The sequence below is a fragment of the Athene noctua genome, chromosome 5, assembly GCF_965140245.1.
Source record: "Athene noctua chromosome 5, bAthNoc1.hap1.1, whole genome shotgun sequence".
Classification (NCBI taxonomy): Eukaryota; Metazoa; Chordata; class Aves; order Strigiformes; family Strigidae; genus Athene; species Athene noctua.
In genome coordinates this window covers 331321-354990 of record NC_134041.1, presented here as the reverse complement: position 1 = coordinate 354990, position 23670 = coordinate 331321, and the positions used below count along the sequence as shown (strand labels likewise).

Here is a 23670-nt window from a genome sequence, read left to right as displayed (position 1 = left end):
ATAATTTCTTAAAATTGCAAGCAGACATCCTGATTCGCTCAAACTACTGTCTCTCAGCTTCTGTTTTTCAGTAGAATATCCCCCCCACAGACCTTTATTCTGGGGGAAAGGGAACGGGTCTACAAAGCGGAGTCTTACAGAGTAGCACAAAGTTTCTGCCCTAGCTCAGGTCTAAGCCATGCACGAAGCTTTTCGGACCACAGAGGACTAAGGGCAGTGCAGTGCCGAGGCCGGGCCCAGGCTGCCTGCGCGCTGCCCCCCACCCGCTGCCCCTGAGGGGCCTGGCCCAGCGCTGCGGCCCCTCCCGCCGAGCCCGGCCCGAGGCGCAGGTCCCGCCGCCCCGCAGGTCCCGCCGCCCCGCAGCCGCGGCTGTGCTGGGCACGGCCCCGCTCACGGGCCCCGCGCCGGCCGCCCCCGGCCCGCCGCCGTCACGGAGCCCTGCTCGCCCCACCGGAGCCGGCCCTCACCCTCGCCCGCCGAGCTGTGTCACACGCCAGCGCTGCCTCCTCGCCGCGGACGTGCCAGCGGCCCGGGCTCGCTCCTGGTCCGGTCCTGGTGCCCAGGCCCCGGCCCCAGGCCCCGGCCCCAGGCCCCGGCCCCAGGCCCCGGCCCCAGGCCCCGAGTCAAACCCTGCCCTGGCAGCAGGATGATTACATAAAGAGCGACTAATTAATTTTTCTAAAATAACAACATACCACAAATTAAAGCTTACTCAAGTAAAACATTTTCTCTTAAAAGAATACCCTCCACGATGATTTGAAGGGTTGATTTACCTGAACATTGCTGAAATACCAATAGATTGTGTATGCAGAGCGGAATCTGGTAAACTACACTACATTGGTCTGGAGACTTTAACATATCACAAGTATGTTCATAGCTTGAAGCATTTCTGAAAGCTAAAAAATGTGTTCTTTTCCCTTTAGAAAGGGCATTTTTTGAACAATGTACACACAGTTCCGTCTGAAAGTCTGTCCAACTGCACCGCCAATTTTTGCACCCGGTTACTTGTATCTGGCATGATATTTGAATACAAAAATAACTGATTATGCTTCAGATCGATTACAACGTTAGGCAAACAATAGATTTGTCCAGAAAATGAGTGACTCACGGCTATGATTAAAAAGCCTTATCATTATACACTTGCTCATTCACTGGCTATTCTCTCTATAGATAAACATACTTTGTACAGATACTCTTTTTTTAAAAAAAAAAAAAAGGAATGATATAAATAAAACTATTCAGATGGAGATTTGGTAATTCATGACTATTGCTGCTTTAACAGGGGTTAAAATTTATGTCTATGTAACAGTGTGCATAAGATGCATTATTATGAGTGCCTGCCTTTCTGAAAGCTGTCTAAGTACAGCACACTGCCTGGTATAATGAACAAAGCACCAGCTCTCCATGGTTGTTTTTGAACCATTAGATACGCAGTTACAAGTAGAATTTGTAAGATTATGTTAATTAAATCCAGTATTTTAATAGGCAGCCACATTTTCATTTATTTTGCCTTCATTTCTGAGACTACTGCCATTAACTGTAGTATGTGCTCTGCAGTCTTACTGGTGTTCACAATGGCTCTGTGTATCTGAACAGTAAAATTATTCACATAACGGTAACACCGGCAGATTTAACTTAAGAATTTATTTGAGCAAATAAATCCCTTACAGTTGCTTAGAAATGGTCAGATGAGACCCTTTGTTCCAAGTTTTTTATGCTTATTAATAAAACACAGAGTTCCACTATATTCTCTATTTTTTCTTCATTAAAAATCCTCTGGAATCAAAAGCTTCAGTTTAAACAAAGCCAAATGTGTTCTTAGACAAAAGAAAGAGACTGTGACTACTGATGTTTTCAGTCTCTGTAGACCCCTAAAGGTACAACACGTTATGCCAAGCTGGACTGCATCCACTGAGCCAGATTCTATTCCTGAGTAATAAGACTGTTAATCCAACATTAGTTAAAAGGTTTTTGTACCTGAAAGAAACTTGTCAGCATTTCCAACATACACAATTAATGAGATATTGTTACTCTGATGCAGAAAATCATGTCTTCATACATCTATTTATTAGGTGCTACAATTAAAAAAACCCAAAAAACAACATTATTTGAATGATGATCTGAAAATTGCTTGAATGATTTTGAATGCAAGAGGCTTACATCTGAAAAACTTCGCATTAGCTAGATATCTGAAAAAACAGATATATGGTGGTTCATTAACCTGTTCACAGGCTGACTTGCAATGATACTCTGCAGACGTGCACCCCCAATCCTCTATACAGAGCACTGGCCATTATGAGAAAAGTCTATGAAACAACCTGTTCCTGCAGAAGCAGGTGTCAAGTTCTTTTCTAGAACACACTGAGCTGGCTCAGTCTCCCCTCCATTTCAGAAACAAAATACATCATGTCTTCAATGTATAAGCCTTAGTTTATTATAATTGGTTTGCAGATTTCCCAGTTTGTGATGCAATTAGGAACACATTTTCTACTGCTGTTGGTGTATCCATTTAGAATCAGATTCACTGGCAGTATGGCATAAAATAACAGCCCTGAATGCTCAATCCAGACCAAAGTTATTGTAGAAGAAAAACCCATATATAAGAATCATCAGATGTGGATCAACCATAAGGTATGTGGAATTAGTGAAGAGTTGACTACAAAAGATAAAACCTGTAGAAAAATTTTTACACTGCTTTCTACAGCCTAAACAACATGCTGTTCCACAGAAAGACTACTCAGTGGTAACCCAACCCGACATCTGCTCCATTACAGGAATGCTAGCATGGGCCTCAGTAGCATCTTAAGAGGAGAATGTTCAAGAGCTGGTCATTTTGTCAAATGTAAATGCTGGTTCAGATCCTCACTGCTATCTAAGAGGGAAAAGGTACTCTTACAGGCTTTGTAACAACTCCAGACTTCATACACAAACGGGATGAAAAGTGATTCCAGCTCCTGGGGGGGAAAAACATAAAAAAAAAAAAAATAATAATCACAGCCCACTATGGATGTGAATATTTAATGTGAATGTTTAACACATGAATATTTAAAAGACTGACAGGTAACTTGTGTAGAAGAAAGACCTCAAAGATAAATCAGAACCAGACCAAAGTATGATTTGGGGAGATTCTCAGAATACATACTAATCTCAGCAACACTGAGAAAGTTTTTTAAGAGAACTGCAAAAACATAAGAGAAAGCGGAAGCCATAAAAATAAGGATCTGTTGAAAGATCAGAAAATTCCATCCCAGTCTCAGAAATGAAACATGCCTCACCTCCTTACAAAAAGTCACAAAGAGCCTTTTACAGTCCTATGCACTGCAGATGTCCTGTAACGCTTTAGGAACAACAATGAAAAAGAAAATTGTAATGGATATAAGAACTTGCTGACTGGAACTTCTGGTACTATTTTCTCATCTTAAAATGCTTAATACTAGGCCCAGATGCTCGAAAGCTAGTCTCTAGTTTAATTTCCAATGTATTCCTATAAATTGCTATCTTCTATTTGCTAAATATTAATAATTGCATAGATTATAACTAGAAACTAGAGTTCCTGCTCTTATAAAAGACTATCAGGACAAAGTTGTAATATTCTATGAAAATTGTGAAATCCTAGGAATTAGAAGCAAAGTAATTCTGAAAATTGAGCCTTTAGCATTTCATTTCTGTTGCTGAATCCACTGCAATGCTTTTTTCTATTAGGGGTATCTGGTGCAGAAAAGTATAGTCAAGAAATATTAGAATAATAATAATAATAAACAATAACTAATAAATTATTGTTGTTGTTATATGTCCCAATAAAAGATGTATTTAGAGTGGCACATGTTAACACTCAGGTTGGTTACACTTTGCCACGTATGACATCAGTTCTAGTACACAGTTACCAAAAAGATGTACTGAAGTACAGTCTGTGTTTGATTCTTGCCAAATGCCACAAAGCACCTAAGCCTAACATTCAGCCACGAAGGTGCTGCTGACTCGCTTCGCTACACTGAAGTTTATAGCAGTAAGAGAGGTTTCTGTGGCTAGTAACTCTGTTAGTGGTGCCATGAAGAATTCTCTGTTGTTCACAACGGTACACGGATAGAAGGCACTCAGGACACATTTACTTGCAGACAGGGCAGGTCCCAGCACTCCTTTCATGGCCTTTAGATACCACACTTAAATTAGAATTGAGCTTACAGAATGCATTACCATAGCACATTGATCTAACCTCTTGAGACCTTGAGGGAATTACACATCAACATAAATTTCATGGTCTGCGGTCTAAATTTGCCTTCTACAGTGAAGCACCACACCGTAGTATTCATTCTGATGAGCCTCTGGTTGGTACGAACAAAAGGTATAGCAAAACTAAACTGTCAGTGTGTGAAGGGGAGATTTCACAGTGCATGCTTATACCCTACTTTTTCTGTAGCATTCTGTTAATCCACTAATCTCTTAAAAAAAGGAGAGTGAGGAGAAGGGCACTATATCTGTACTATACTACCTATAAGTGTGAAACGCATGAATTTATTATCAGCACTCACTAAATAATCCAAATCTCCGGAGAAGCCAAAAAAAATACTACTAACTAGCAATTTTGCAATTATTATATTTTACCTACAATTTGTTTCCATGTGTGTCTGTGAGCATACATGTATATAGATTTAAAATTGTAACTGGAAGGATTTTTTTTACTGCAGGCCTGAAATGCAAGATTTTAATACTCCAGGGTGACATGTCCATGTGTTACTGCATGATAACACTTGCATCACCTATACTTAGCTAGCAAACTACACACTTCCTTTCCAGTTCAGCAGAAATGACTGTTCTTTCAAGATAGCAATCCCTTAGTAATAGGCAAATCTCCATGGAATTCCTCTGGCTAAAGTATAAGCAGAACGTGTGCAAGGATTCGTAATTTATATTCCAGTAATCTGTGACCTCCAATGTTCCAGGCCCTGTAATCCTTTTCATTCTGTACCATATGTCCTTCAATCCTCATTTTCCTACTTTAGATGTCCTTAGTTAATCCTCCATCCTGAATTCCAAATTCTTCTCCCTTCTCTTCCTAATCACATTTTCACTGTCATCTACTGTGCCATATTATGCAACAGGGCTGTTCCTGGACAGGTTCTCATTCTGATCAACCTTAGACATAAAAATGTTTTATACATCTAGCATTCACATTCTAGTATTTTGAAGTATCAGCAATTTGTCATGTTTGTCTAGAAACGCAATCTGCCTAAATCATTTTGAGGGAGGAAGTAAATTTATACAAATCTCATTTCTCTATTTTAATCTCATGTAATGATTACTCTTACAGTGAATAAATATTAAATTGCAGTTAACATTATCAAAAAACTAATAAAATTCTGCTGAATTAACATCAATATCAGGATGAGGCTTTAGAGGAAGGCACGGTATAGTTCTTTGCTAAATAGCCCATAAAGCAGGCAATGCTACTGGAATTAGGAAATGCAATTTAATCTGAGAAAACCACAATTATTTCAGTAGCAGAAAGGTTACAGTATTTGATCAAGTTTCACGCAAAGTCATTATGAGATAGAAGGCACCACCTTAGAGAAGGAAGTAATCAGGGTATCACTGGCCTGAATCATTATGCTTTTTGACTATCTCCAATTTCCCCCTTTTTTCCCCCTGGGAAAAGCAACACCAATCTTTTTTGACTTCGTAGAACAACTTATAATTTACAGTCACCACAGACTTACTTCAGGTTAATGGCAGCCTTTAATAATGCGTATTTTCAATTTACTTGCAAGAAAACTTGATGTCTGTAGCTCAAGTAAGACTGCAAATTTTCACAAGCATATGTAACTCGCAGCAAATAAAACCGGTTTAAACTCAGACATTGAAAACAGGGGATTTTCGTCCCTTGTGGAATATCACAAATCCATTAGTGTCATAGTTCAATACTCTCTGGCCAGGTTACTCTAGATATTCTACATTAGGGGAGTTAAATGTTTAGTATCACATTTACCTATTTGAAGATATTTGGCATTCCATGGGTTTAGCAGAGTGACAGCCACGTACAGAAATCACAACTACAATACAGTGAGCACAGTAACCAGCTGACTCAATACAAACAGGATTGCCATTACCCATCTCTATGTGCTCCATTACCACGGTGCTGGGAAGAAATGTGTGAGTGAACACTAGCTCAAGGCCATGGCCCTCTTTGAAGGTCCTTTTGTTTTAGGCATAACAATAATTAGTCTCTCTTCCTGCTGCACTATAGACTTGGGGAAAAAAAAAAAAAGGTAAACCTGTTAAGAGTTGTGGATTACTGCATTCAGAAATCTGGAAATATTAAAGTGAAGTCAGTTTGCCAGGGACCCCTATAGTCTTGCGACACTTTTTTAGCTATGTGCTTACCAACTATTTTATATCAAGACATGGTCACCATCCCTCACTATGATTTTGATACCTACCCTGATAAGCCCTACTTCAGCTGCTATCCAGCTCATGCTGGAACACTGAAGCAATTATGTGTTTTCACAATATGCATAAAAGCCATCATTCAGACTTAAAGACGGCATTTTATTTACCTCCATGCCTGGATTTCCCCCCCCCCCCCTTAAATACTTCCCACTCACTAGAAAATTCAAACAAAAATCTGTACCACAGTTCACATTCCATCCTACTCATATTTCTAGGGTTAGAAGTGTTTCAGTTGTTCTGCACAGTGCATCACCAGAAACAAGTACATCAAGCCAAACAAGAGGTATTATTACATATTAAGATCTATTATTTCTGTGATACTCTGATACTTTATCAGAGTTGTATCCGTACGTTTACAATTGCTTTGAGTGTATTACTTGTTCAAGAAAAGTGACTGGAAAAATGGTTCTGAAGTGTGAGCTTCTTTTCACATATTCTACAAGTTTCCTGTCTTGAGCAACACACAAATCATTAAAAGCTAAGTGATGAAAACAAGAGGCTTCCTTTACCCATTAAATATTTCCTGATCTTTTTCTAATGCGACAATCCATGACAACCTTCACCATATTCAGTGCTTTCAAAAGAAGATCTTTCTCATAGCCAAAATGTTTATTTTATTACAGATTCAGCATCTTAACTCACCAGAAGATTTGGAAAAGATTTGCAAATAACTTTCAGCTGTATAGAAAATCTGCTGCAATGTGCTTTCTACCTAGTGCTATGAAAGCTGCAAAACAAATGAACAAAATCACCTCCAACAACTTGCTCATCAATGTTTATCACTACTGAGGTTCTGCCAAAAGAAAACAGCAGTTTTCTCTACAGGGAAAAATCATGCATTACAGAAAAATCATACAATTACAGAGAATTCACAGCTGGAAGTCAAGTATAAATTCATCCTGATAGAAATCTTGTATTCTTTATGTGATTATATTTTAGCCACCTGCAATTACCTTCAAAAAAAAATAAAATAGTGCTGATGGTGACGTATATACAATGCAAACGTAACACAGAAGAAAACATCAAATTCCTTGCCTTTCACTCACTTTTATTTTGCTGTAGGTCAGATCCGTAATGTTAAAACCAGTACAGTGAGGGCGGGGAGGACAATTCACAAAATTCCTCTAAAACAGAGGAAAACAGTGAAGGAGCAGGTGAAAAACTAGAACCATACTTTCAAGCAAAACTGTCATTTTGTAAAAAAGACCGATCGATAGAACATAGATGAACACAGTCACGAAAGGCAAAGCAGACACTCCAGACACAAGGTGCGCAGCAGCCGCAGACTGTTTCAAAACAGAGGCTTGTAATGACAGCAGCTATGGGACGAGAACTTGTCATCTATACTAATAATTTGCATAAAGTTTCTTTATCTTGCGGGAATGCGACTCACAATTACTTAGGAGCACCTAGACTAGTAATATTAGCAGCATTTGGTTGAGAGATGGTGCCTCCAACGGGCAGGAGGAAGCTGCAAGTAACCACAATGTAATTTGCCACTGCTTTTGTACAGCAACTGCATCGGCAGAGGAAGGCAACATAACACGTAGTTGCCATTAAACGTAAACGTAGCACACAAAAGTGTAAGTAGGGGCTCAATGGCTTGTACAGTAAGAACAGAAACCACTTCCTCTCTCAGTTTCACTTACTAGAAGCAAAATATTAACTGTAAACAAGAGAAAACCTAAATCTTTTAAAATATATAGCAGCCTGTATTGAAGACCACTGCCATTAAGTTGCTCCTATTTAGTTGGACAGCTATGACTCAGTCATTATTTTACAGGCAAATTAAATATTTAATAGCAAATTCACTGCAGGATGCCTTCTAAAGAATGTAATTACAAAGCTCTGGCACTCACATAGAACTATACTTTGCCCTTGAATATGAGAGAAAATGGTTAAAGACAACATAGTTTAGTGCAAGTTAGAGACTGTTAGGACTAGTCAAATCTAATGTGTTTTCATTCTCACACTGAGTGTAATATTATCATTAACTGATCCTGCTAACTGAACTGACCCAACAGCTTAAAAGAAGCCAAAAAACAGGTGAAAAAACCCACATTAACTGTCCCTCCACATTTCCATCTTCCACACCCCTATAAACTAGGGCAGTTACGCACCTTTGAGATATTTTGGATTAATTTGAAAATTCTGTCCAAAGTCAAATTCATCACTAGCTTCACTGTCTGTTAAGAGAACATCACCACCAGGTCCTTGCAGATTTTGGAGGATTTCTCCCTATTCTGCCCCTTTTTTCCATACTATGGGCCTTGGACCAGACCCTGGAAGTAATCAAACACTTGACTACTGTGAGCAGATAGAGTATCGCCAGTTGGAAGGGACCCATAAGGATCAAGTCCCACTCCCTGCTCCTCACAGAACTACTTAAAACTAAACCATATGACTAAGAGCATCATCCAGATGCTCCTTGAACTCTGACAGGCTTCGTGGCGTGGCGACCTCCCTGGGGAGCCTGTTCCAGGGACTGACCATCCTCTCAGTGAAGAGCCTTTTCCTAATGTCTGGTCTGAACTTCCCCTGACACAGCTTCATTCCATTCCCTCATGTTCTGTTGCTGGTCACCAGAGAAAGGAGCTCAGCATCTCCCCCTCCACATCCCCCCTTGAGGAAATTGTAGACTGGGACGACGTCCCCCCTCAGCCTTCTCTTCTCCAAGCTGAACAAGCCAAGTGACCTCAGCCCCTCCTCCTAAATCTGCCAGCCTGATGTCACCCCATTTGCTTTAACTCTTTGAGCCCAACCTGCCCTTCACCCAACATATTACGGACTTGTCTAGCTGCATGCCAGACATTCAGTCCAGAAGGATACTGTGAAAGACAGTATGAAAAGCTTTACTAAAATAAAAAACTCTGTATCTACTGGCTTCCTCTGGTCAACTAGATGGGTGACCTTGTCATAAATGGAAATTAAGTTGGCTGGACAGGGCCATTCCCGTGAGAACCTGTGCTGACTATGACCAGTGACTACACTGCCTCTCAAGTGTTTCCTCAGTAACACCTCTTCATAATAACCTTCTCCATAATTTTACCAGGCACTGAAGTGAGACCGACAGGCCTGTAATTAGCAGGGTCCTCCTTTCTACCCTTCTTGAAAATTGGGACACCATTTGTCAGCTTCCAGTTGACTGTGACCTCTCCAGACTCCCATGACCATTGAAAAATAATGGAGAGAGGTCTCACAATAATGTCAGCCAGCTCTTTCAGTACCCTGGGATAAATTCTATTGGGCACCAGAGCCTTATTCATATTCAGCTGGAGCAGCAAGTCTCTAAAGTTCTGGGTCAGCTGGGAGTTTATCATCCCTGCAGTTACAGTCTTCCAGCACAGGGCTCCAGGGATCCCAGGGCCCATCATCAGTGTTGAAGGTAGAGGCAAAGGCGGTGTTAAACATCTCCGCCTTGTCTACATCCCTGTTTGTGAAGTGACCAACCTCACAAACTGCTGTTATCCCTGATCCTCCTTTTGCTGTTAATGTAAAGCCCTTTTGTTGTCCTCCACAGTGCTGGCCAGTTTAAATGCTAAGTGAGCTCTGGCTGCAAAAATTTTCTCCGTACAGTGGTGAACAGCATCTCTGTAGTCCTCCCGCACTGCCTGTCCTTGCCTCCAATGTCCACACACTTCCTGTTCTACCTAAGTTCTAGAAGATCCCTGCTCAGCCAAGCCAGCCTTCTGCCTTGCTTGCTTCACTTCCCACACTTTGGAGTTGCCTGCTCCTGCACTCTTAAGAGACAGCTCTTCAAAAGTGACCAGCATCATGGACCCCAATGCCATCAAAAGCAGATTTCCAGAGGACCTTACTAACCAGCTCTTTCAAGCAGCCCCAAGTCTGCTTGTCCAGGGCCAAAGTTTTGCTGGCAGTTTCCCTCCTGTCAACAACTACTTGAAACTCTACAACTTCATGGTCACTGTGACCAAGAACAGCCACCAATCACCACTTGGTCCACAAGTCCCTCTCTGTTTACACACAGCGATTCTAGGAGGCACCTCTCCTAGTCGACTCCCTTAGTACCAGCACCAAGAAGTTATCTCCAACGTGTCTGGGGAACTTCCTAGACCTGCTTGCGTCTGCTGTATGGTGGTCCCAGCTGACATCTGGGAAGTTAAAACCACCCATAAGGACACGAGCTGATCAAGTGATATCCCTTAACTCCTTGTAGAATAATCTGTTGGTGAATGATAGAATCATAGAACTTTGTTCCTGAAGGTCCTAACAGCTACCTGGTACAGACAACTGCACGCCAGCACTTGAGTCTGCACCCTTCCATATTTACTCTACAAGCATAGTCAGCCGTAGAGACTGTATCCATAATGCTTGAGTATTTTTTTTTTTTTTTTAGTTTTTACTAAAAAAAAATAATAATCTCAAAACATGAAGGATTTTTACACAGATCAGGTGCAGCCATTCAAAAGTTATTTTGCTTTGAATCAGGTGCATACCGTTAAACCTCCCAGACAGGTGGCAGATCCATCTCAGTGTACCAGAAGCAGAAAAAAGCTACTGTTACCAGAGATCTCCTGGACTACTGATGTGCAAAACAGCTTATCTCCAAGTCTTCTCAACCTGTGTGCTTACATACATTGTGACATAGACAAGAAGGGCAGGAGAGGCTGTGAACTAGCTCATGTGTCTGTCAGCCCTTACTCCAGGTCAACTCCAACATCACTTTAGATTGTTCAGTCAGTCCACTGAGGTTTCCTAACACTGATGTTTATACTTTGACATTATATCAAGTGCTAAGATGTTCTAACACTGTCAAAGTATTAATTCCACTTTGATACCTGCACGGATGTAAGTTCCCAGCTTGACTGGTAAATGCAGCTGTTGTGAGCCGTTGCCAGCATCAACAAACAGAAGTCATTCTTTGGAAGAAACACTTCTCCAAATTGCTCCTTTACTGTGTCGGCCTTTCTTATATTTTCCTTACACCTCTGAGTGAGACAGAGCATGAATACACAACATTCATAGGTTTTCTCCTATATCTTTTTCCAGCAGTGGTTACAGTGCATATAACAGGGAGAAGTCTTGGAAAAGAGTTCTTGGCAGCTGGGGGGTTTATTTCCTTGTGCTTGCAATGCCACATTTCCAGGTGTACCATACAACTTCATTTATAGTTTACGGTTCAGAATTCTATTGGGCTGGTTTGTTTATTTGTTTACTGCCCCCAGTTACAGATTCAATTGCTTTGGGGTTGGTTTTGTTAAACTTTAATTGATTTCTCTTCCTGTTTTGTTTTTCAGTTCCCAAACCACTCACCCACTACGTACCAATTTTTTTTATTCCCTTAGTTGAAAGGGAAACCCTTTGGTACAAAAGGATCAGGAAAAGAAAGCCAGCAGTTTCCAGTAGCTGAGCTCTTTTTATTATTTCCTCTACAACTGCATAATAAGCTTCAAGAGAGCTGCCGAGATGGATATTGTCCCTCAGACTGGAGTCCCAAAATGGTGGCCAGCATCAAGCCTGTAGCAAGAGGCTGTACTAGTGAACGTTCTTCTTGCCACAACACCCGGTCATTTGTGAAGAGCCATCAGCATAAATTAGCAAGGGTCTATTCAGCATGAACTACATCAACAGAAATACAATGTAGGCATATATTATGTTACTTGCTTTACAAGTGAAATTCTGTATTCATGGCTATAATAATTCTGTCACTAGCATTTTGTCTAGGTGTAGTAGGGACCTGGACAGATGCCAGAAAAATGCTAACAAGGAAATACGTATGTATGCACATATTCTATATCTACTTTCCTAAATATATATATATATATTATCCAAACATTTTATTATATCACAAATGCCACTCAAACCTTTACACTACTTATGGGGGTAAATATTACAAGAGTTCAAGAGTATTGGTCACAGGCACATAGCACTTATTATCATTTTCCTGTTCATAGCAGTTGTCTAGATGCTAGCACAGATATTGCATTGTACTGAAACCAACAAAAAGGGTTATTCATAGATAAATCTCATTGCCTTTCGTCAGACAAAGCAAAGCAACAGCATAGGAACTATTTACCATTCTGCTGGGAAAAAAAAAAAATCTAAAAATAAATACAGCATTTTGCTACACTTAGTCAGCTGTTTATTAGCAACCTGATCACGTCCAAGAAATTCTAACTCTTGTAGAAAAATGTAAGCTATGAAAAAAACAATTAGTTTTACTGTAACATCCAGTACAGATAATCTTAAATAATAAGTAACAGAGCTATTATTCAGCATATTTCAAACTACACTGATTATGAAGGATACTAATTCAGCTACCAGATTCCATGGCACATCAGCCTGTACAAGTACAGATGCTCTGCATGCAACTGGCCCAGCAGGAACCTGTTAACCTGAAAAAGACACTTTCTTCTATGTATCAGCAGTGCAGAAGAGATAATTAAGCAGAGTCCTGGCCCACCCATGTGTTAGAGCTCCTCTTTCTGGTGACACATGCTCCCAAAGCAGAAACAGGTTCCCACCCTTATCACATCAGAAGCACACACTAAACCATATATTTTAACAGATTATCTCCTGGTTTAAGAAACAGGTACAAGCATGGTACTTCTTGCTGGAGAAGTAACCCACCAGACATCTTTAGGGAGAGGATCTCTTTAGACCAAGCTTCCTCGTCTTGGCAGCTCTCAGAGGCCAATCCAAGGCAGTTTCAGGTTTTAGTGCAATAGAAGAGCTCTGACTTCAAAGTGGCTGCTCAGCAGAGTACACTCAAGGAGTGTGGTCACTTGCTGTAGCTCTCTTCAGCACAATCTAGCAGGGAAAGGATGATTTCACTTAGGCGGATTGAGGCTGGAAATGTGCAAATATTGCTGTGTGGCCTTTTGAAGGAACAGTCAGAAGGATCCCATCCCTGGCTGTAAAAATTCCTCATAATCTGTATGGGCATGCAGACAGCACTGAATTTCTACATCAGCAATAGGCTGTGTGGGATCATCCCACCAACTAGAGAGATTTCCTCCTGGCTACTTTTATTTACGGCTGCCTATAGCAGTCCAGACGCTGTGAAATGCCACAGCAGATTATTGTGATATGAAAACAACCCCACAAACCTGGTGTTTCATATGGATTGCAGCTCAGTTATTCAGAATGGTAGGTATAAAGGTATTCTACCTATATCTGGAGAGAGGTGAATTCCAGAGACTGGCATTCCAGGATCATGAAAGCTTGGTACCAACAAATTCAGACTTAACAACATGGAGGGGGGTGTGAAGAAACACAACATTAACACAGAGTTTAAGTTGCACAGGTCTTCTGTCCAAAATTATACTCATTTTTTCTTGGATTTGTTGCCTAAGAAAACTTAGGTATCTAAGACATCTATATAACTCTAATAGCTGCCAGGCATTTCTTTCCTGTCATTCTAGCAAAAGTAAAACACCAGTTTACAATAAACCTGGTTTTTCCCAGTAATTACTGATCAGGCTTGTCACTGCTTTCCCAGTTTATGTCCTGTGTATCACACTGCCTGAATGAGACCCCATTAGTTCATCTAGGTCAGCACAGCCCATTGACTACTATGAGCCAGATCCCCCATATTGCCCACTATTTTCTCTATCCAAGAGGAAAGAGGAAACGAATTTTTAAGCAATTAATATTGACCCAAGGCCAAATACTGTCTACTGTGTCTGAACTTGACCAGGAGCTCCTACAAACACTGCAAAGGGTAACAGGAATAGAGGCATCCCACACAAACACTGCTTTTTATTGGGGCTTCCAGCTCTCAATCTTGCTGAGACTTGACCACCTCCCAAATAAGTGAACACAGAATATAAAGTTGGAAGGAACTTTCAACGGTTATTCTGTTTGTCTTCACAGATCTTTTTGATACTTCTTCCCTGCTTCCTCAACCTATGATTGAAACACCTTCTTCAAAGTCTCAAAGGAATCAGTACAGGTTCAGCAGGAGAAGACTACGTATGAAAACCTAACTGCCCAGGCTTGTGTGTATGTTGTACAATGCACAGCCATCATGCTTTGCTTAGCCTTCACTGTAACAAAACAAGGTTGTGAACAAATTTGGGGATGTGTTTGTCTTCATCATATTAAACAAAGCAGAGTCGTATTTCATCCAACACACCTTGCTCCTAACCTCACAGGAAAGCTCTTATGTGTGTGTGCTTTAACAGTTCTAAATCAGCTTAGTTTACATTACCCCGCTAGGTGTTTCTGTACTATTGTATTAGGCTAACAGTCATTAACGAGACACGGTCTCCTTGACATAATACCCAGATGCTAGGGAAAATTATGTACTCACACCAGCAGATTTTGTAAATCTGACTGCCTCTGCGCCAGGCACTAGCAACAGCAAAAACAAATAGTAAAGACAGTTAAGCAACTGTGAATGTTGTGTGCTTTTGCATTTCAGGCGCAAATGCAGAGCAATTTTTTTTCACATCCAAGTGAAGATCAGTTACTGAATTTACTAAATCACCTCCAGGTTTGTTTGTATTTGGTTTAACTGTAACAGCAATTTTTCTTCTGACCCAGTGATTATGGCTAATTTGTTTCATTTTTGCTTATTACGGTATGACACGACCATGTTTTTAGAGATAATAGTCTGTGCAGAATGAGATACTTGTGACTATCATAAGGATGCAGTGTAGGGAAATACAGGCCTGGTATGACAGAAGAGACCTTGAAAAGTGGAAACACAAGACTGGAGGACGATATAGTATAGGATGAACCTTCCATCACTGCTCCACATCCTAAGGTTGGTGGGGTGGAGGTTGAGTTACCGTGAGTAACCCATGGAAGGATGGGCCTTCCATCACTAGTTAAAATGAAAAGGGGATAGAAACTAAGAGGCATTAATGTACCAATTTAAACTCTATTTAACTGTAACTATTCCTGAGACATTTTTCTGCACAGAGTTACTCTTTCTGTAATAACTAGAATCAAACTAATAAAAATCACTGGATTAGACTATTAGGATTTTAATTATTCTAACAATAGAATTCTTGGCTTTACATATAAGGTGTGTTTCCTCTTTGCCTATAAAAAGGGTTTTCAGATTAGCACATTCTCTTATTACAGATCAACTGTAGTATGACACCGAACTTTTATTTCCTGTCTCTTCCCACACCTCTAATGAGCCAAACAATTACGAAAACTGTCTCACCTTCACTGCTATGCATTCTGACAAACACCGCCAAATTTGCTACAACAGAGTTGAGACAACACACTAGCCAGAAGCATGAAAATGGTTATGTTGATACTGTATTTCACTAGTTCAATGACAGATTATAAAAAACAATATGCAAAAGAGAAGCTACAATAACCAAACAACACTATAAATGCATCTACCACTTTGGATGGGCTCCTTTAAGAATTTCTCCTAAATGCCAACCCGACCGGCGCTGGGAAGAAGTAACTCCGTGGGTCTGCAAATACCCATCTTCCCTCCCAAGTACAGGAGAGCACTCTTCCAGTCCAAACCCATGGGACGGTCTAGATGGCAGACAGCAGACAACAGTCCAGCGACGGCAAGGGACCTAAGCATGTCCTGGAGTACACTTCAAAGCCTTGGCTTCCAGGAAAGTTCTGATTAACTAGGCCTGAAATGTGCTCCTAGGGCCAGAGACACAGTTGGTGGTATAACGATTACATTCAGCATGCAAAAGTGTTTAGGCCTTTCTTTCTCTCATCTCTTGAAATACTGTTTTTAAAGCAGCAAGGCAGCCTAATGATGTAAGTATCGAAAAAAGGAAAAAAAACAAAAAACCCAGACCCCAACCTCAGCAACAGTCTAAAGCCTAACACTCGTTTTTTTTCCACGAAAGGCTAAAACAGCTGAGCTACAGCTTGGGGGGATGAGAGTGAGGAAGGGTTTGTAAACACTAGGTAGACAAAACCTTGAGTGTTTTGGGACTGAATTCAGTAAGCCATCTTGAAATAAAAAGGGAAGAAAGAATTAAAAAGTTGGAACTGTTAATGTGTCAGGACTACCCACTGAAACACAAACGTATCGTTTATGCAGCTGTAGCTGGACAAATTGAAGGTACTGTGTATTTTTCTGCTTTCTGATTGAAGGAGCCTCCTTTCTTGTTTTCAAGACATCCGCTAGGCTTCTAAAAATTTGTAAACAAGTATACTACATGTATGTGCATGACAGAAAAATAGGCAGGGCTATATTTTGGGGTTTTTTTACCTTTAAGACTGTACCTGATTTTGGAAGTGAGAGAAAAGAGAGAGATGGAACACCTGAGGATATTTAACTGCCAGCACACCAGAGCATAAACATGTCAAACAGGTATGAGAAAAGTACCAAGTCTCACTTTCACACAACCATTAGTGTCTCTGCATTTGCTATAAAGAGGGTTTTTTAATTTCTTTTTATCAAGCTGTAAAAACAACCACTTAGTGGCAAATGCACAAAATGCTGATTAATTCAGACAGGATCAGCTTTTAGCGTTTGACAGTCATACTGAGAAGACAAAATGATGTGGAGCCAGACTACAGAGTGTCAAGGAACAGCGAGCGCAGGCCAGAGGCAAGCCTGGAGCCCCGGACGCCCAGACACGGGCTGTGCGGTGAGCTCACCCTGCGGCGCCAGAGGCGGGCACGCGAAGCCGTGACAGCAACGGGTCCCACTGACTGCTCAGCGACCGTCAGGCGAGACAGGGTAATGGGCCAGGGCCCACCCAGCACCCCAGAAAGAGGACAAGGGACAGACACCCCCAGGACACAGCTCAGGCGGGAACCACCGGCACCAGCCCAAGCTTCAAGGGAACCTTGGCCAGGGGACACGGGTGGAAGCTCCAGCGAGACTGGTCAGGCCAACGACCTACTCGTGCTCTCGGCACCCTGACGCAGAGAAGTATCAATGGATTCCTGAACAGGAGGGTTCACTAACTCTGACAAACTACTAAGTTACGGTAAGCATACTGATTCTAACTGCAACAGTTATGCTTAATGCTTCCGTGCAATGTCTCCTTTTTCAGAGCACATAGCCCAGGGAAATAAGAACACTAAAGGCTTTAAAAATCCCATACATGTATGTAAAGCCTCGTTTTGATAATGCAGGGAGTTCCACTAAAAACAGGGGGTTTGAGCTTTAGCTCCTCCTGCACAACAACTCTATTACACACCCACACTTTCCTGAGCTCATATCATGTAGAAACTGCTCCAATCCACCTGACAGAGGACTGTGCAATGGTGAGAGTTGATTTAATTACATCACTGTTAAATTGTATGGTGGCAGAGAGAATTTCCCTTCTTCAACTACATATTAATAGCCTGTTTGTTAAAAGACATGAAAAAGTTCATTTAATCATAAAGAAGACTATTTTATTAAACTATTTCTGTCTGGGTAATGTTCAGTGACAGTCATACTGCTCAGCAGTAAATAATCAACTGAATAGTGTATAACCAGGCATAACAGTTAAGTTAATCTCCTTACTTAAAGATGTTCTGATTGCGTCATCCTTGTTCATGGCTGAGCAATATCTTACTCCCAAGAATGGCTCATCTTAAGTCAATAAGCTGAAAGTAGTACAATATTCAGGCTCTAAAGGATGATAAATCAGAGCCTGCATGCTTTCACATACTCTAGAATCTTAATTGGACTGGAAAGTATAGTAATTAATTTGGCTCAAGAAATACAAAGACTACTAGACCACTAGATGAGCACTTTGTATTGACTAAATCCCGGTGGTTTTATTGCCCATTCACTTTACTGACCTAACCATTTCGGGTACACAGTACTTTGCATGTTTTAAGAAGATAGATTGAATTCAACTCAGCTACTTCAAAAGCTTACTTTTAATAAAGTAAGCACTTGTATCAAAGGAGACATCTGTAAATTCAACTGAGTTACTGCTCGCATCTCATCAATAATCTGTTCAAGACCTCTTGCAAAAACTTAGAATAGGCCTAGCTTTATAAATCCAAGTTCATCTCAAAATTCTCCACAATAATCCAAATGAGGAAAAGATGTTTAAACTGTTTCCAAGATCAGCACAACGTAGAAATCCCATGAAGGTATCACTATTGCCAAAGTACAGATGCTTCTGAAATACCATAACTGCACAAAAAACTTAAGAACATCCAGTCATCTTTGCAATCAGGGTTTTACCATAATACACAATAAATCACACTGCTGTTCAGAAAGTCTCTAGTCTATTGGGTAAATACATTTTTTTTAAATATCCATTAATAGAGATAGTCACCACAGTCCACTAAACAGTGTATGTCTTTAACACTGTCTAGATACGTATTTATCATATCCTACTGCAGTCAATCATGTGCATTTAAAGTCTTCAAAGTATGGATTATGAAAATACGTATTTAAATGGTCCTGAAACACATATTTACATGACTGACTGTAATTTATCTAGAAAGCTATCACAAACCTTTCTGTTCACTCACACAGATCTACAGGGATCTTTATTTTTTCCTCTAATATTATAATTCAATATGCATAAGAAAAAGTCAGGATTATCAGTCCTGTGCTGCCTAAAGTTTTGGGGTGCAACTTCCTATTGACTTCTTTAGAGAGAAATTTTGAGTTTAAATCTTGTAATGACAAAAAGGTAAAATGAAACAGATCTGTACTGCATTTCTAATTCTTTCTTGATACCACACTGAATGTTCAGTGAATTATGATATATACTTTATGTCTTATCTATTCCAAGAAAACAAACTCATTATAAGAACATTCAACACGATCATGAACTTCCTGACTACAAGTAATAAGTATGTCATACAGCTCAGAGTACACAAACGCATCTCCACATTAGATAGACACCTGATTTAGAGCCCAATTCTGCTATGGGAAGAAACGTTCCTCTTATTTTGAGATATTAGAAAGATGATAGCTCACACACACAAAGTGTGATGGTCTTGTATGCGTCCCCTGCTGCATTAATTTTATGTTTATGAAGAGAGAAACAGCAGCCACATAAATGGCCTCAAATTTCTCTGTTACTTCCACCTCAAAGTACAACCCCAACTCTCCCAGCCTGTCCTCACAGGGGGGCTCCAGCCCCCCCAGCATCTCCGTGGCCTCCTCTGGCCCCGCTGGAGCAGGTCCGTGTCCTTCTGCTGTTGGTGCCCCAGAGCTGGACCCAGCCCTGCAGGGGGGTCTCCCAGAGCGGAGCAGAGGGGAGAATCGCCCCCGGCCCTGTGCCCCCCCCTGCTCTGGGTGCAGCCCAGCACACAGGGGCTTTCTGGGCTGCCAGTGCACGCTGGTGGCTCACAGGCAGTTTTCCACCCCCAACCCCCCCGAGTCCTTCTCCTCGAGGCTGCTCTCCATCCCTTCCTCGCCCAGCCCACCTAAAATACGCACTGCAAATCCTAGGCAAAGTGGACCAAATTTATGTCAGAGGAAGACACATTTAAACCATCCAAATCCAAATTCCACCTACTTCTAACGCTTCTGAGTATATTCAAATGTGAATAAAGTGTAAAATCAAGTTTCAGCTTTAATATGAATGTACCCCACTGGTATGAAATCTGAACCTCAGAAGGTGAAATTAATTATGTAACTACACAAGGATTTGCCAGCAGGAGCTAAGGAGGCTTTATCTGCAGCAGTGTCACAGCCAAGAGCTTCCACACCACATGACACTGCTACGGCTAAATAGCTTATTTTCCTTGGATTGAGGACGCCCTTCCTGCATGGTACATGTATGTGACTGGATGAAATCAAGAAAGGGAAATGCAGGCCAAGCTACAAGAAATAACAGATCTCGATAGAAAGTTTCATAGCTCATCAAAAGCTCTTCCAACGTAAACAGAAGGACCTCCTCCACTTGGGAAAATAATATTTTTAGTAAAATTTTACTAAAAAAAGAAGGGTGTTTTTAGTAAAAAACTGACATTATCACTTCACAGCAGTAACTAGTAATCCTAATTATACTCAGGTTTTGGTTGTACCCACTACTGGCAAAAGAAATCATAGGAAAGTAGTTCTTCCTAGAGAGGATCTAAATAGGCAGATGTAAAAAAGTAAGCCAGCTAATTTGAGTCCAAAGTAATACAATTTGACACTTCATATATTTTCTCTCAATAATGTTTCTTTAAAGAAAGCTTTTATCATTATTTTAAGACAAAGCCATCATCCATCTGAAGCTCAGTGATTTATAAGCTAACAGCTGAACTACAGTTCACTACTATAGGAGATTGCTTATGGTACCATCACTGCCAAGAGCCTGATTCTTCAACAAAGAGAATTTTACCATTGATTTCAACAGTCACACGACAGCTCTTAATACTGCAGTTCCATGAAAGAAGATACTACTTTGGTTAAAAAATAAAGATCTCACAATCTCAAAAAACAGCTGTAATGACAAAAGGAAATAATGAGTATTTTGCCTCCTCAGCTTCAGTGGAAACCTTCCTGTTGGGAAAGAACTTTGGGTTTTGTCATTTGGAAATTCCCTGCTAGAGAGAGAGGGCTTCATAAAGTCAATGTCATTGTTCTTGACAAAACCTTCATATTTAACCCATTTTAAGAAAAAAACTTGATGCAACTCCTGGAGCCAGCTTACAGTTATCCCAACAAAGATTGAACTTAAGGAATCACTAAGAAGCTGTTTACGAAGACGAATTTATGATCCTTCTCACACATGTGCACAGACAACACAGCTAAAAGTGAGAGAGCATAAGAGGAACAGGCTTATCAAAACCTTTTAGAGCCATGTTCACATGAGCAGCCAACCATTCTGTCCCGTACCTTGGGCTCCCAGCAGTCTAACTGATAATAACCAGTCAGTCACCTGACAGGATACTTGCTACCTCCAAGAGAAATCTGAGGTAGTTACAGAACTGTTCACGCACCCTAACATCAGCTTCAACCATGGGCTTGACTCATCTCTTCTAAGGAATCAGATTGATGCCACAAGTTAAAAGACCAAAACTTTTGAGAAGAATCTGCCGTTGTCATTTATAAATGCTGAAACTCTGAGGAATCCTTGAGATTCCAAGAAGAGAAGTTTAAGATACCTATATCTCTGAAAAAACATACCTGTGGGCTAATAAATAACCAGTTACTAGGAGAGACAAAGTCAAGAGAATAACTATTACAACAGCAACCTAATTTAAAAGGAAAGCCATGTTGTACATGCTGAATTTGGAAACGCTGCACTTTCCTTTTTTAAGTCTTTAACATTATGTGATCTAACAGGGAAACCAGATCTGAAATCAAACCTTGTTTCCCCATAAAAGACTAATTACTCAAGATTCCTGCAAATGGGGTAACACAATACACACTACCACTAACGAAACCCCCATGAGCAAATGGGGTAAAAGGAAGTAAACACACTGACGACATGAAACAGTTAAAATAACCAGAATTCTAGTCAGAATAATTCTTCAGAACTACAAGTTGATTACAGATACATTGCCCTCCTCCCTCAAGTTGCATAATTAAAGGATTCAGCCCTTCTTACCTGAGTAACACGCTTTGAAAAATTAATGTATTTATTTACAGATTAATGTATTATGACAATACAACACTTCACTGACTTCCTGTCATGACTTTCTTACCACAGCGTTCTTGCTTACAAATGTCAAGTGAGGAAGAGACACAGCACTTATTGAACTCTATTAAGAAGGTATTTTGCCTTTCTGAACACCGTATTCCTGTTCTTCCACCTGAAAAATACTTCCGTGCCTGTCTCCCTGCCATCAGTGCTGAATACCCGTGGTCCTAGGCCTAGTCCCTCTGCAGTAACCTGGAAAACCATGTGAATTCCGTAAGGGTAGGAACAGGTTCTCTCAGAAGTTCAGTATCCACAGGCTCACCTATTCAGATTTCCCCTTTGAAACACTCCAATTTCTTCCTGGCTTGTTTTCCCTCCCTAAAAAAAGGCTTTTTGACATTTTCCTTTTGGGAGGAAGCCAAGCTGTGAATTTTCTTTTCGCCAGACCAAGGGTCAGACCACAGAGGTGAATTACAAACCGGAGTTTCTCGAGCTGGAACCATGTCACCAGCAGGCCCCGATGCCACGGCGAAGGCCGCTTGGCCCGTGCGTACGAGGCAGCCAATGGCAGCAGCCGCCGGGACGCTCAGAAAAGAGCCCCTGTCTCCAAGGGGCTTTGCTCATTCTGCAGATTTGTTTTGCCACGGAAATCTCGCGCACGTTGGAAGAGGAAATCGCTTTTGCAGCGACACCTTCAAACGGGCTAAAGAAGCTCCGCAAGCCCCGTGTCCTCTGTCGCAAACACATCAGCTTCCCGGGAGCAAGGAGCGCGGGGCTGGCGCGCCGGGATGCGGCTCTGCCCCGGTGACCTTCCCCGGCGGGATCCGCCCAGGGCCGGGGGCTGGCCCGGCCCGGGCACCCCGGCGGCGCCCGCGGAGCCCCCGGTCCCCGCGCCCAAAGCGCCGGCGCCCGCCAGAGCCGCCGGTGCCCCGGCAGCGCGGCCGGCGCGGCGGGCCCCCGGCCCCGGTACCGCCCGCCGCCGCGGCCCCGGGGAAGCAGCCGCCAGCCCCGCGCACCGGCCCTGCCCCGCGGCCCGGCCCGGCCCGCAGCGCGGACAAAGCGGCCACCGCGCACCTGCTCGCGCGGAGGCGGCTCCCGCCCCGCCCGCCGCTCCCCCCCGGCCCCGCCGTCCCGCAGCACGGCCCCGGCGCCCCGAGGGCTCCCCCTCAGCGGGGGGCCCTGGCCCCGCCACCCGCCGCGGGACAAACTCCCGCCCCGCCGTGCGAACGGGCCGGGGGCAGGCCCCGGCGCCCGCCCCGCGCTCACCGTAGAGAGGCGCGGAGGCTTCTCCCTTCCTCGCCATCGTCTCCCGGGGCCCTCCGCGCCGGCACCGCCGGGGGCCCGGCGCCTGCGCCCGCCGCTCAGCGCGCCCTTTGTTGCCGTGAAGGCATGAGAGGACGCGGCGGCGGCCGGGCAGCTGCGGGCACCCTCCGCTCCGCTCCGCGCCGCCCCGAGCACCGCCCGCGCCCCGCGCTGACCCGCCCGTCCCGTCCCGACGGCTCCGCGGCCGACGCCTGCGCCGAGCCCGCGGGGGCGGTGCCCGAGCGGGGCGGGGGGGCCGCGGGCAGCGGGGCCGGCGCAGGGGCGGCAGGACGGGCCCCGCCGCCCCCCCCCCCCCCCCGCCGGACGCGCCTCGGTAACTTCGCTCGGGTCCGGCTCCCGGCGGCAACTTCGGCGGCGGGTGCTGCGCCGGGGGCTCCGCGGCGGCGGGGGGCGGTGGTGGTCTCCGAACTCGCCCCGCCGCCAGGCGCTGCCCGGGGGGAGCGCGGGTCCCTCCCCGCGG

The 23670-nt window shown here is 42.8% G+C and overlaps 1 protein-coding gene across 2 annotated transcripts in view; it reads right to left on the bottom strand.

The window, feature by feature from the left end:
* The window catches only part of SLC44A5 (solute carrier family 44 member 5), an 86031-nt gene extending 62653 nt beyond the window's left edge, over nucleotides 1–23378 (bottom strand). For both annotated transcript variants that reach the window (XM_074905959.1, XM_074905960.1), the window contains exon 1: nucleotides 23154–23378. In XM_074905959.1, coding sequence (XP_074762060.1) covers nucleotides 23154–23190 — 37 coding nt within the window. In that variant the 5' untranslated portion in view covers nucleotides 23191–23378. The remainder of the gene's footprint in view (nucleotides 1–23153) is intronic.
* Nucleotides 23379–23670: the final 292 nt, after the last annotated feature.